The 15,287-nt window shown below is 45.1% G+C and overlaps 1 protein-coding gene across 1 annotated transcript; it reads right to left on the bottom strand.

Moving 5' to 3' along the window:
• Positions 1-4,087: 4,087 nt before the first annotated feature.
• LOC121232743 (syncytin-2-like) lies at positions 4,088-5,283 on the bottom strand. Its single transcript, XM_041121145.1, is given in 2 exon segments — positions 4,088-4,186; positions 4,189-5,283. Coding segments are annotated over 2 exon segments (1,194 nt in total).
• Positions 5,284-15,287: the final 10,004 nt, after the last annotated feature.

Genomic DNA, 15,287 nt, shown 5'->3' with positions numbered 1-15,287 from the left:
TTCCCGCTGAGAAAAGAAGCTGGGTTGATAATGTTAGTGACTACAATCTCCACATCATCCTGCTCTACCAATATAGCTTGATATCTCAGGAATCTTTGCGGAGAGAGCCAATGTCCACCCTTTGCTTCCAGTACTGTTGATACTGTGTGAGACACCAAAACAGTCATTTTCTGGCCCAGAGTAAACTTTCGGGCTTCCTGTATGTTCAGTATCACAGCTGCAACCGCCCGCAGGCATCCAGGCCAACCTTTTGCAGTTGTGTCTAACTGCTTAGAGAGGTAGGCAACTGCCTGTCGATATGGACCCAGGTTTTATGCTAATATTCCAGGGCAATGCCCTGCTTCTCGTGGGAGTAAAGAAGAAACGGCTTACTCACATCTGGGAGTCCTAAGGCCGGGGCTGACATCAAAGCCTTTTTCAGTAGCTCAAAGGCTCGTTCGGTCTCCTTGTTCCACTCAAGGTGTTTCTGCCTAGTGGCTGTCAGCACATACAGTGGTTTAACAAGCAATCCATAATTATAGATCCACAATCAGCACCACCCCGTCATTCCCAGAAAAGTCCGTAACTCTTTTACTGTCTGAGGTCTCCGAGTTTGGCATATTGCCTCTATACAGGCCTGTCCCAAAGTTCTTTGTTCCGCACTAATTTCATAGCCCAAATAATTCACTTTGCGTTGCATTACCTGTGCCACCTTCTTGGATACCCGGTACCCTTGAAGTCCCAGGAAATTCAGCAGACTCACCATCCATATTATACAATCTTTCTCTGTCTTGGTAGCGATCAGGATATCATCCACATACTGCAACAGCTTTCCCTCCTCAGACAGGGTTTCCCAGGATTCTAAGTCTTTCGCAAGCTGATTGCCGAAAATGGTAGGACTATTCTTAAATCCTTGTGGCAACACCGTCCAAGTGAGCTGGGTCTTTCGACCACTCTTGGGGTTTTCCCATTCAAATGCAAATAATTTTTGGCTGGCTTCATGGAGAGGGAGGCAAAAGAAAGCATCCTTCAAATCTAAAACAGTAAACCAAGTCAATTCAGGTGTTAATACGGTCAGCAGGGTATATGGGTTCGCCACTACCGGGTAAAGATCTTCAGTTATCTTATTCACCGCCCGTAAGTCTTGGACCACCCGATATGACCCATCGGGCTTCCGAACAGGTAATATAGGGGTATTGAATTCAGACTCACACTCTTTTAATAATCCCAACTGCAAAAATTTTTCTATCACTGGCTGGATTCCTTCTCTGTCTTCCTTCTTTAGGGGATATTGTTTAATTCTTACCGGCTTTCGGCCTTCTTTGATCCTAACTTCAACAGGTGGAGCACTTTTCGCTCTTCCAGGTGTATCGGTAGCCCATACCCCTGGGTACACTTGGTTTAAGATGTCCTCGTTAATGCTTCCTTCTAGGGGGAGATTGGTTAAGGTTAGGCTCAATATTTGAACATATTGCTGATCTTTTACCTCCAGAGTAATTTCTCCCTTTTTGAATACAATTTTTGCTCCCAACTGTTCCAAGAAGTCCCTTCCAAAAGTGCCTTTGGGGAGTTGGGCATTGTACTGGCTTTGTGTGGCAAGGTTTTGGTAGCAGGGGGGTTACAGGGGTGGCTTCTGTAAGAAGCTGCTGGAAGCTTCCCCTGTGTCCGACAGAGCCAATACCAGCCGGCTCTAAGACGGACCTGCCGCTGGCCAAGGCCAAGCCAATCAGTGATAGGGGTAACGCCTCTGTGATAACATTTTTAAGAAGGAAAAAATGTTGGGATATACAGAAAAGGCAGCCGGAGAGAGGAGTGAGAACATGTAAGAGAAACAACCCTGCAGACACCAAGGTCAGTGAAGAAGGAGGGGGAGGAGATGCTCCAGGCGCCGGAGCAGAGATTCCCCTGAGGCCCGTGGGGAAGACCATGGTGAGGCAGGCTGTCCCCCTGCAGTCCATGGAGGTCCATGGTGGAGCAGATATCCACCTGCAGCCCGTGGAGGACCCCATGCCGGAGCAGGTGGGTTCCCGAAGGAGGCTGTGACCCCGTGGGAACCCCACGCTGGAGCAGGCTCCTGGCAGGACCTGCAGATCTGTGGAGAGAGGAGCCCACGGAGCAGGTTTTCTGGCAGGACTTGTGACCCCGTGGGGGACCCATGCTGGAGCAGTGTGCTCCTGAAGGACTGCACACCGTGGAAAGGACCCATGCTGGAGCAGTTCGTGAAGAACTGCAGCCCGTGGGAAGGGCCCACGTTGGAGAAGTTCGTGGAGGAGTGTCTCCCGTGGGTGGGACCCCACGCTGGAGCAGGGGAAGAGTGTGATGACTCCTCCCCCTGAGGAGGATGAAGCGGCAGAAAATAATGTGTGATGAACTGACCTTAAACCCCATTCCCTGTCCCCCTGTGCCGCTGGGGGGGTAGGTAGAGAATCCGGGAGTGAAGTTGTGCCCGGGAAGAAGGGAGGGGTGGAGGGAAGGTGTTCTGAGATTTGGTTTTATTTCTCATTACCCTACTCTGGTTGATTTGTAATAAAGTGAGTTAATTTTCCTCAAGCTGAGTCTGTTTTGCCTGTGACGGTAATTGGTGAGTGATCTCTCCTGTCCTTATCTCGACCCACAAGCTCTTTGTTATATTTTCTCTCCCCTGTCCAGCTGAGGAGGGGGAGTGATAGAACGGCTTTGGTGGGCACCTGGCATCCAGCCAGGGTCAACCCATCACAGGCATATATAAAAAGTTCTGAATGCCCCACTGTTTTCCTAATTTATATTCTAAAGGTTTACAAAAATATGCCTTTTCACTTTTGCCAGTCGCTCCTTTCACCATAACATAATCATCTCCCAGGGGCATCAAAGCTTGGTTCAGAACCGAGTATGTTGCTCCTGTATCTACCAAAAATTCTACCTCTTGTTGTGTTTTCCCTAGCTTAATTATAACCAGTGGATCCGCTAGGGTAGATTCCCCAGGTTCCCGTCAATCTCCGTTCACATGGGCTACCGTTCTTCCTGTTTGAGCCCTCTGATCCTCCTTCTTGTTCTTTGGGCATTCCTTTTTCCAATGACCAAATTTCTTACACAAAGCACATTGATCCTTGCCCAGTCGGGGCAAGTGTCATCTAGGCCCTCTTCCTCTTTCTTCCTGGATAACAGCCATTAATTTCCTTTGCCCTTGCCTATATCCTTCCTCTCTGTTACTAAATACTCTCCATGCTTCATCCAATAATGTTTCTAAATTCCTACACTCTGTAAGGCGTAATTTCTGAAGTTTGCGCCTTATATCCCCTGTAGATTGACCCAAAAACAGGGATACTAATTGTTGTACTCCTACCTCTGACCCAGGATCCAGCAGTGTGGTGTGGCGCATTACATCCCTCAGTCGATCCAGGAATTCAGATGGAGACTCGGAAGGACTCTGTTTGACTGCATATAAAGCTGACCAATTTATAGTTTTGGGGATTGCCCTCTGTTTCACAAATTGAGCATTCGGTGATGGAGTTCAGTATTCTTTATTGCAGCGCTGGAAGCACGGGGGATCGCTCCTCCAAACATGCTTAACCACGAGCTTAACTGTATGGGTTAAATACATGCCTTACATACATATTCACTAGATTTCCGAGAAATGTTATGCATAGTCATTAGTTATCCGAAAAGCTATTAGCATATGTAAATGTCCTTTACGCAAGCGCACTGGAGGTCTCTGGTGGTCGTCCGGAGTCCTCTGGTGGTCGTCCATAGTCTTCCTCACTTGTCCACTGTTTGACCCTTGTTGTATGAGTTTGCGCAGTACGCTCCTCTTCTGGGCCTCACAAACAACTTCTCTGCTTATCTCCTAACTTTAGCTCAGACATCACAAAAGACAGAACATCTCCCCTTATCACACAGGATACCTCCACAAACAAGACATATCATTACATACACAGGCTTATGCCCTTGGCTTGTCTACGTAAATCAACTTATGAAGACAGTTGTTAATCTTCTAACAAATTCCAAAGTCCTTTATCCGACAATACACTGAGTCAAAGCATACGTTCTATTTCTGCATCTACTAGGCCTAGTGTCAGCCTCTGCATCAATTCCCCCCTTTTCTTTATGCTTAGGCGGATTCTTCCGCCTGTCACAGATTTTCATCTTCTTTGAAAGATTCAAAGTATTTCCCTGTTTCTAATTGGTGTCTTATTTTGTTTCGTTTCCAATCTTCATAGCTTTTTACAGTATTTTGCAGTGCCACATAAAGCATTTTATCATGATACAGATCAATACTCCCAATGCCAAAAGGACAATGATCATAACAAAAATTTGCTTTAACCAACCAAAATTAGGTAACCATGATGTTAATTTGTTCCACATCTCTTCAAACCCCCATGTTAGGTCATCTCTCGTTACCTCGTGTAAAACTGCAGTTTGTTTCTTAATCTCTTCCAGGTCTGTAGAAATTCTTCCACTTTGATCTATATACATACAACAACTAGCATTTACAATCGTACATACTCCACCTTGGGAGGCTAACAACATATCTAATGCCATTCTATTTTGTAACACGACCTGAGACAGGCTAGATACCTCTAGTTGTAGTGCTTTTATCGCATCTATTGTCCGATTTTCGATGTTCTCTATTACTGCTGATATATTGACAATGGCTTTTTCCAGTTCACTTACTCCCAACCATGGAAGGAACCACCGGGCAAAACTATGGAAGGCAGTGGGCCTTCTTACTAAAGGATTTTCAATATCTCGTTTAGCCCTTAGGAGAGGTTTTCCTTTTAGTGGGGAATTATGTATAGTTATATTTGGAATCACTGCTCCCAAGGTACATGTTCCCATCCAATCTCTAGGTAACACTTTCCGAGCAGTGTCGTTGCATAGCCAGTACCACCCTCTCCCTTCCGGCACTGGCCATGCTGTAGTATTAACAGAGATTGAAGTCCCAATGTCTATTGTCTTATTACAAACGGTATGATTCCCCACATATGTTCCACCAATACAGTCAATCTTCCCTTGTCCCTTAGGGGGATTACATCTCCGTATGCATGTACAGTAAGGTTCCAGTGTCTCAGGGCTAGTTATTTCTAACTTCCAGATCTCATCATTGTTAGTATTCCATGAAGTATTTTCCCAAAGACTCGCCCAGGAATGATCCTTTGGTACCGGAATACCAATTAAAGGGAGTCCTTTTCCTCCGTATTCTGGTAAGTGAGTACATACCCAACAATCAGTTTTGTTCAGAATCCTAGAGATATTCTGGGTTAAAGCGAAATGTGTATTTGAATACCATCGAGCTCCATTTGAGCCAAGTAATGCCTCCATTACCATCATGATTTGGAGAACCGCAGAGTTGTGGGCCCTGTAGGGACGACCGTCCATGGTTTCTCGGGTGCTTTCTTCACTCTCGAATAGTGGATCCAGGCAGGCTGTTCTTTGATCCTGATAGCAGTGAAAGTCGTCAGTAAGACTTGATAAGGTCCTTCCCACTTCTCCTCCAAGGGTTGTCCTGAAAAAGTCTTTATATACACATAATCACCTGGTTTAAAGGAATGAATTGGTTGATCTAATCCTCTAGCTCTAGCTCCTAAAACTTGCTTGTTTATTTTCTCTAGCTGCTTTTGGAGGGAGATCATATAATTATATATATATATCCCGTACCTTGCTGGGTTATGTCCTCCCCTGTAAACTGAAACAAGTACGGTCTTCCATACAGTATTTCAAAGGGACTTAAATTGTCCTTTGTTTTTGGTTTCACCCTCACTCTAAGCAGTGCCAAGGGGAGAGATTGGGGCCACGTTAAGTTAGTCTCCTGACTGATTTTTGCTATTTGTTGTTTGATTAAATGATTCATTTTTTCCACTTGCCCACTTGCCTGAGGTCTATATGGGGTATGCAATTGCCAATCTATTTTTAGGATCGTACTTACTTGTTGTACTATTTTGGCACAAAAATGAGAACCCCGATCAGAGGATATCGTGGCAGGAATTCCAAAACGAGGAATAATTTCATTCAATAATATTTTAGTTACTTCTCTTGCTTTGTTCGTTTGGCAAGGGAAGGCTTCTGGCCAGCCAGAAAAGGTGTCAGTCATGACTAATAGATATCGATACCCCCCTTTTCTAGGGAGCTCTGAAAAATCAATTTGCCACTGTTGTCCTGGATAATTTCCTCTGCCGATCGTTCCCAATTTTACTTTATTGGTCACATTGGGGTTATTACGTAGGCAAGTTTCACATTGTTGGGACACCTGTTTCACTATAGTATATAAATTTCGCCCTATCAGTTTCTGATTTAAGCTCTTATACAAGGCATCTGACCCCCAATGTGTTTTATTATGTTCAATTAAAACTGTGGGCCATAATAAGTTAGATGGTATTATGACCCGACCATCTGCTATATGGACCCACCCATTCTCTGCCATTTTACTTTTTAAATCTTCAATTAACTTCAAATCTTCCTTTGAGTAGTTTGGTTTCTGATTTGTACTTACAGTTTGGATTTTACCGTCTGGTATTAAGGATAAAACCTTTTCTCCTGATTTCGCCACTCTCCTGGCTTCATAATCAGCCAGACGATTTCCAATTTCCGAGTCAGTATTTCCTTTCTGATGTCCTCGGCAATGCATAATGGCCACTCTCTCCGGTTGTTGTACAGCCTCTAATAGTCTTAGGATTTCTTCAGCGTGTTTTACTTGTTTTCCTTGGGCAGTCAGTAGTCCTCGCTCTTTCCAAATGGCCCCATGAGCATGTACTACACCAAACGCATATTTAGAGTCCGTCCAGATGTTTATCCTCTTCCCTTTTGCTAGCTCTAATGCCCGAGTTAGAGCAATTATTTCTGCTTTTTGGGCCGAAGTTCCCGAGGGTAACGGTTGTGATTCAATTACCTGTTGAGTTGTTGTGATGGCATACCCAGCCTTACGTTGTCCTTGTTGCAGGAAACTGCTCCCATCTGTATACCAGGAGTCCTCTGCATCCTCCAAAGGTTCTTCCTTAAGGTCTGGTCGGCTTGAATAAGTGGCTTCCATGGTTTCAATACAATCATGTGTCACTGGCTCATCTAGAGTCCCACTGAGGAAAGAGGCTGGATTGACAATATTAGTAACCACAATTTCTATATCATCTTGTTCTACCAATATTGCTTGATATTTCAGAAACCTTTGGGGTGAGAGCCAATGGCTCCCTTTTTGTTCTAGGACCGCTGATACCGTGTGAGAGACTAGTACTGTTATTTTCTGGCCCATAGTAAACTTTCGGGCTTCTTGGATATTAATTACAACTGCTGCAACAGCTCGAAGGCAGCTTGGCCAGCCTTTGCTTACTTCATCTAATTGTTTAGAGAAATAAGCCACTGCTCGTTTGTAGGGACCAAGTCTTTGTGCCAACACTCCTAAAGCAATTCCTTGTCTCTCATAGGAGAACAACCAAAACGGTTTGGAGACATTCGGTAACCCTAGGGCAGGGGCCCTCATTAGTTCTTGTTTAAGCTGCTTAAATGCATTTCGTGCTTCACCTGTCCAGACTAATTTCGACTGATTTCCTTTTATCAGTTCGTACAGAGGTTTGACTAACATTCCATAATTGTATATCCAAAGCCGGCACCAACCTGTCATTCCCAGAAAAGTTCGCAACTCCTTTACCGTCTGTGGTTCTGGAGTTCGACAGATGGCCTCTTTCCGTTCAGGTCCAAGTTCCCGTTGTCCTCCGGAGATTTCTAGTCCTAGATAGGTCACGCGTTGTTGGACCAGCTGGGCTTTCTGTTGAGAAACTCGATATCCATTTAAACCCAGAAAATTAAGAAGGCTTATAGTCCACTGAATACAATCTTCCCGAGTTTCTGTAGCTACTAGGAGGTTGTCTACATATTGCAACAAGACTCCCTCTTGGCTGGGCGGTTCCCAGGTTTCGAGCTCCTTTGCCAATTGATTTCCAAAAATGGTAGGGCTATTTTTAAAACCCTGAGGTAATACTGTCCATGTTAATTGAGTTTTTCTTCCTGACTCTGGATTTTCCCATTCAAAAGCAAACAAATTTTGGCTCTCAGTGGCTAGGGTCAGGCAGAAAAAAGGCATCCTTCAAATCCAGCACGGTAAACCAAACTTGATTATCTTTTAATTTTGTTAGTAAAGTATACGGATTTGCTACCACAGGATGTATATCCTCAGTAATTTTGTTTATTGCTCTCAAATCCTGAACTAGCCTGTAACTCTCTCTGTCAGCTTTCTTAATTGGTAATATTGGAGTATTATATTCTGATTCACATTCTATCAACAGACCATATAGTAGGAATTTGTCTATTATTGGTTTTATCCCTTTTCTGTCTTCTAGTTTCAAAGGATACTGTTTAATTTTGACAGGTTCCTTTCCGCCCTTTAATCTTATCACTACTGGTGCTGCATTCTTTGCTCTTCCCGGGACTTCAGAGGCCCACACGCCAGGGTATACTTGATTAACAATTTCCTGAGGAGTATTTGTATTACATTTCACTTGGGCTTGTAAGAGGGCTAGGCTTAAGACATTAATCAACTGATTTTCCTTAATTCTCAAGACCATATTTCCTCTATCAAAGGTGATTTTTGCGTCTAGGTGTTCTAATAGATCTCGTCCCAATAGAGACTGTGGGGACTCCGGTAAATACAAAAATTTATGTATTCCAATTTGTTTACCTAATTTGTATTTAAGTGGTTTTAAAAAGTATGCTTTTGTTTGTCGTCCAGTAGCCCCTCTTACTGTTACGAATTCGGTGTCCTCTGGTATTAACTTTTGATTTAACACTGAGTATGTTCCCCCTGTATCTATTAAAAAGTCTATTTCTTGCTCCCCCATCCCTAGCTTAATTTTAACCAGAGGGTCCGCTAGGGTGGATTCCTCCGGTTCCCTTCATGCTTCGGAGGTAACATTGGCAACGACAGCACGATTCTCTAATTTAGGGCATTCTCCTTTCCAATGACCCGTTTCTTTGCAATAGGCACATTGATCTGATTTTAAAGGCTGTCGAGCACCCCTTCGATTCCCGTTTCCTCGACCTCTCCCACGAAGCAAGTTACCTTGTCGTCCCAGTGCAGCCATAGTGGCTATGGCAATTGCCGTCCCCAGTTTCTGTTTCTCATCCCTTTCCCTGTTCCGATATGCTCTCCAGGCTTCCTCCATTAATCTCTCTAAGTCTCTAATATCCGGCTCTTTTAATTTTTGGAGTTTTCTTCTTATGTCCTCTGAGGATTGCCCAAGAAATAAGGACACTAATTGCTGTCTCCCCACGTCAGATGAGGGGTCTAAAGTGGTAAATTTTCGCATGGCTGCTCTTAACCGATCCAAAAATTCTGTTGGGGTCTCTGTCTGACCCTGTTTTACGGCATACAGATACGACCAATTCACTGCTTTTGGTATTGCATTTTCAATACCTAATTTTATCCATTCTTGGTATCTTTTCAAAAGCCGATAATCAGTATTATCATTCGGGTCCCAATTGGGATCCGTTCTGGGCACATGATTATCTACTGTGCCTGGTAAGGTTCCAGCAGTGATTTGAATCTGAACTTGTGTTTGAGCTGCTCTTATTACTAGTTGTTTTTCGGTCTCGGTTAGAGCATCCGACATTAAATCGAAGTCTTTCCAATCTGGGTCCTGATTTTTAACAATCAGTTCAAATCTTTTAGCAATCCCTTCAGGATCATCACGGTATCCTTTTACCACTTCTTTCCATGAATCCAAATCATTCATAGTGAAAGGTATTTTAATTCTAGTGGGGCCTGCCGTTCCCATTGCTTGTCTTAAGGGGGCCAGAAGCACCGGTCTCGTCTTACTCCGAGTACGAGCTGTAATCGGAGTAGAACCCCGGTCTTCAGAGTCCTGTTCGATGTTACCATTGCCCGCACTTGCCCCTGCCCCTTCTCCTTCTCCTCCAGGAGATCCTTCCATTATTGCCGGGACTGGAGGTGGTAATGGTGGGGAAACAAAATCCTCCATTCTCTCCTCAATTTCTCTTAGTTTTTAAACACCTCTGCCCTATGTTACAGGCTGAACAACATCTCTTCAATTTCTCAGAATCTCTTTTTTCCTTTTCCATTGCTAGCACAAGTGGGTCTTGCGGAGCTATATTAACTCCACACTCTCTTTGCCATTCTGGATGATTTCTCAAAGTGAAAAACATATCCGCATATATAACTTCATCCCATTTTCCCTCCCGCCTTAAAAATAACATCAGCTGTAGCAATGTGTTATAATTCAAAGTTCCATTAAAAGGCCACACTTCGCCACTGTCCAGTCTATATAAAGGCCACCACTGATTGCAATATTTAATTAAGGTCTTTTTGTTCACGCTTCCGCCTGGAGGTCCCCCGATTTCCTTCCAATGTGCCAGGATACAACCTAAGGGGCTCTTTTTCAATATTCCACGGCTCTGTTTCCCTCCCATATTACTCGCCCTGATTTCTGTCTGCCCAACCACAAATTATTTCCACTACGTACGTAGCTCTCTCCCTCTTGTCCCAGGAAGTCCAGACCCAACACTTAGGGCAGTCAATATCCTTTCCACAACCTATTTGCAACCTTTGTTTACACCACACACACTCCAGGATATATATAGATCTACACTCATTTCCTGGATGCAAAAGACACCATTCATATATCCACATTTATATAATACACCAAACAGGGAATTTCTTACAATAACAACACCACAAGACAAGTAAGACAATCAAACTCAGACTTATAACTAAAATAATAATGTACGAGTTCACATCCCAAACCATCAGTGAATCAATCACACCTCATTCGTCTCCGGCCGTACCTCCCACGGAGTTACGAACTGCGGATCGGAATTTCACACACTCCCTGCAGCTGCTTCTCACTCACTCAATCATTCAATTTACCGTTTCGACACAGTTTTAACTCAGAACTCACAAACGGTATCCATAATCCAATTCCGATGGTTGTTTACCACATTCAGTTAGCCGAAAGATCAAAACCAAAAGTACATGAGTGGGCACCAAACCAAACCTAAAGTGCACAAAGTGCACAACAAAAGTGCCCAAACACGTATCAAACTAAATGCATACCAAGAGCATCGGCTACCTGGCATACGCTGTCCTGCATAAGTTAGTTTTATGACTTATGGATAGCTTTACAAATGACCGGTCCCAAACCCAAAGATACAAAATAAAGAATACCTCACACTCCTTTAGATGGTGTCCTTGTCTGCTCCCGCAGTGATCCGAGTGAGGCGAGGAGTCCCTCCGGGAAAATCTCAGGGGTACCCTAGGGAGTCCTGTTCTCAGCGGGTCCTGCAGCCGAGCAGAGCGGGTCCCATCTGGGGTGCCAGATTGTTTCACAAATTGAGCATTCGGTGATGGAGTTCAGTATTCTTTATTGCAGCGCTGGAAGCACGGGGGATCGCTCCTCCAAACATGCTTAACCACGAGCTTAACTGTATGGGTTAAATACATGCCTTACATACATATTCACTAGATTTCCGAGAAATGTTATGCATAGTCATTAGTTATCCGAAAAGCTATTAGCATATGTAAATGTCCTTTACGCAAGCGCACTGGAGGTCTCTGGTGGTCGTCCGGAGTCCTCTGGTGGTCGTCCATAGTCTTCCTCACTTGTCCACTGTTTGACCCTTGTTGTATGAGTTTGCGCAGTACGCTCCTCTTCTGGGCCTCACAAACAACTTCTCTGCTTATCTCCTAACTTTAGCTCAGACATCACAAAAGACAGAACATCTCCCCTTATCACACAGGATACCTCCACAAACAAGACATATCATTACATACACAGGCTTATGCCCTTGGCTTGTCTACGTAAATCAACTTATGAAGACAGTTGTTAATCTTCTAACAAATTCCAAAGTCCTTTATCCGACAATACACTGAGTCAAAGCATATGTTCTATTTCTGCATCTACTAGGCCTAGTGTCAGCCTCTGCATCAAGATCTTGGGAATAAAATGGCATGTCCCTATGAATGTGGTTAACAAGATAGCAACTATGTCTCCACCAGCTAACAAGAAAGAAACACAAGCTTTCCTAGGCCTTGTGGGGTTCTGGAGAATGCATATTCCAGGTTATAGTCAGCTTGTGAGCCCTCTCTATCGAGTAACCCGGAAAAAGAACTATTTTGAATGGGGCCCTGAACAACAACAAGCCTTTGAGCATATCAGACAGGAAATAGCTCGTGCAGTAGCTCTTGGGCCTGTCCGGACAGGACCAGATGTACAAAATGTACTCTACACTGCAGCTGGGGAGCATGGTCTCACCTGGAGCCTCTGGCAGAAAACACCAGGAGAAACCCGAGGTCGACCATTAGGGTTTTGGAGCCGGGGGTACCGAGGATCAGAAGCCCACTACACCCCGACTGAAAAAGAGATACTAGCAGCATATGAGGGGGTTCGAGCTGCTTCAGAAGTTGTTGATACAGAAGCATATCTCCTCTTGGCACCACGACTGCCCGTGCTACACTGGATGTTCAAAGGAAATATCCCCTCTACACATCATGCAACCAGCGCTACATGGAGTAAGTGGATAGCATTGATCACGCAACGAGCTCGACTGGGGAAATCTAACCACCCAGGAATTCTGGAAGAGATCATGGACCAGTCAGAAGGCAGAGATTTTGGAGCATCGCCTGAGGAGGTGGCTCGTGCCCAAGAGGCACCACCATATAATGAGTTATCAGAAGACGAAAGGCGTTATGCTTTGTTTACTGATGGATCCTGTCGTGTGGTAGGGAACCATCGGAAGTGGAAAGCTGCTGTGTGGAGTCCCACACGACAAGTCGTTGAGGCCACTGAAGGAGAAGGCGAGTCAAGTCAGTTTGCAGAAGTGAAAGCCATCCAACTAACCCTAGACATTGCTGAACGAGAAAAGTGGCCGGTACTCTACCTCTATACCGACTCCTGGATGGTGGCTAATGCCCTATGGGGGTGGCTACAGCAGTGGAAGAAGACCAATTGGCAATGCAGGGGTAAACCCATCTGGGCAGCTGCATTGTGGCAGGACATTGCTGCCCGTGTAGAACACATGACTCCAAAGGTACGTCATGTAGATGCTCACATGCCCAAAAGCCGTGCCACTGAAGAACATCGAAATAATGAACAGGTAGACAAGGCTGCCAAAATAGAAGTAGCTCAGGTGGACCAGGACTGGGAGCGTAAGGGTGAGCTGTTTGTAGCTCGATGGGCCCATGAGACATCGGGACATCTAGGGAGAGATGCAACATATAGATGGGCTCGTGATCGAGGGGTGGACCTGACCATGGAGGCCATCACACAGGTCACTCATGAATGTGAAACATGTGCTGCAATCAAACGAGCCACCAGAGTAAAGTCTCCCTGGAACAGAGGGTGCTGGCTGGGTTTTCGATATGGCGAGGCCTGGCAAATTGACTACATCGGACCACTGCCACGAACACGCCAAGGCAAGTGCTACATACTCACGATGGTGGAAGCAACTACTGGCTGGCTAGAAACATATCCTATAAACCATGCCACTGCCCAAAACACTATCTTAGGCCTCGAAAGGCAAATTTTATGGCAACATGGTACCCCAGAAAGAATTGAATCAGACAATGGGACTCATTTCCGAAATAACCTCATAAGCTCCTGGGCAAAGAAACATGGCATCGAGTGGGTGTACTACATCCCCTATCACCCGCAAGCATCTGGAAAAATTGAGAGATAAAATGGACTGTTGAAGACTATGTTGAGAGCGCTAGGCAATGGGACATGGAAGCATTGGGATACAAATTTAGCAGAAGCCACCTGGCTGGTTAACACCAGAGGATCTGCTAACCGTCCTGGTCCTGCCGAAACAAAACCCCTACATACTGTGGGAGGAGATAAGGTCCCCGTAGTGCACATGGGGAAGTGGCTGGGGAAGGCAGTGTGGATTTCTCCTCCCATAGGAAAAGGCAAACCCATTCGTGGGATTGTCTTTGCTCAGGGACCTGGGTGTACTTGGTGGGTAATGCAGAAGGATGGGGAGACCCAGTGTGTGCCTCAAGGACATTTAACCTTGGGGGAAAAATAATCTGTGATGTGAGTTGTATGTTGTAGGAAGTAACGTAGCAGGAATGACCTGAACTGCAGAGGAGTGAACTTCGCAAGGAACCAAAGTGCATCGATGACCCAAACCAAGCCGGTGTTGGTGCTCAACGATCGAACATACTGCTTCTCCTGTCCTGACCACTCATCTTGACGGATGGGGCCCAAGTCATAACCTGTGTGTGAACATCTGGAGGAGTGGAAGAAGCCCATGGAATATCTATCTGTTAAATGACAGGGGATAGTAATTAATAAGAATGTATAAATCTGTATGTTGGGTATAAAAGTGGTTTAAGTATGTAGTTACAGTTCTAAGTGTTGGTAAGAAGGGATTTCAGTAATGATAATTAAATACAATGGCATGGTTAGAAGACATCTGTATGAAATTATGTGGGACCTGAGCATGACGCAAATGGTATGGAATAAGGGGTGGAGATTGTATTGGGTCTGGCTGAGATGGAGTTAATTCTCCCCATAGCAGCCCTCGTAGTGCTGTGCTCTGCATCGGTAGCTAGAAAGGTGTTGATAACACACCAGTGTTTTGGCTACTGCTGAGCAGTGCTGGCACAGCATCAAGGCTGTCTCTCCAACATTTTTGCCCCCTCCCTCAACGGCAGGCTGGGGCTGGGCAAGATCTTGGGAGGGGACATAGCCAGGACAGCTGACCTAAACTAACCAAACAGATATTCCATACCATATGACTTCAGCTCAGCTATAAAAGCTAAGTAAAGGGAGACGGAAGGGGGGCGTTTTTGTCTTCTGGAGCAACCACTACACGTACTGAAGCCCTGCTTCCCAGGAAGTGGCCAGACATCGCCTGCTGATGGGAAGTAGAGAATAACATCATTTGTTTTCCTTTGCTGTCGCGCGCGACCTTTGCTTTCACTTTATTAAACTGTCCTTATCTTGACCCACGAGCCTTTTGTTATATTTTCTCCCCCCTGTCCAGCTGAGAAGGGGAAGTGATAGAGCGGCTTTGGTGGGCACCTGGCACCCAGCCAGGGTCAACCCACCACACAACCAATGAAAGCCTTGACTACAGCAACCAAGAAACAGTGGAGCTCAAGATCCTGAGGGGACTGAGGAAGGAAAGTAGCAGAGAATAGACCTTGCATTTCAGGAGAGCAAACTGGCTTATTCAGGGGACTGGTGAGTGGGATCCTGTGGGAAGGCAACTGTGAAGGGCAAAGGAAATCCAGAGAGCTGGCAGGGCTTCAAGGGCAAGCTCCTCCAAGCACAAGAACAGGTTATTCAGATCCTCATGGAAATGAGTAGCTATATCAGGGATCCATC

Source organism: Aquila chrysaetos, chromosome W, assembly GCF_900496995.4.
Source record: "Aquila chrysaetos chrysaetos chromosome W, bAquChr1.4, whole genome shotgun sequence".
Classification (NCBI taxonomy): domain Eukaryota; kingdom Metazoa; phylum Chordata; class Aves; order Accipitriformes; family Accipitridae; genus Aquila; species Aquila chrysaetos.
The sequence above is the reverse complement of the archived record's forward strand: the minus strand, read 5'-3'. Positions and strand labels throughout refer to the sequence as shown.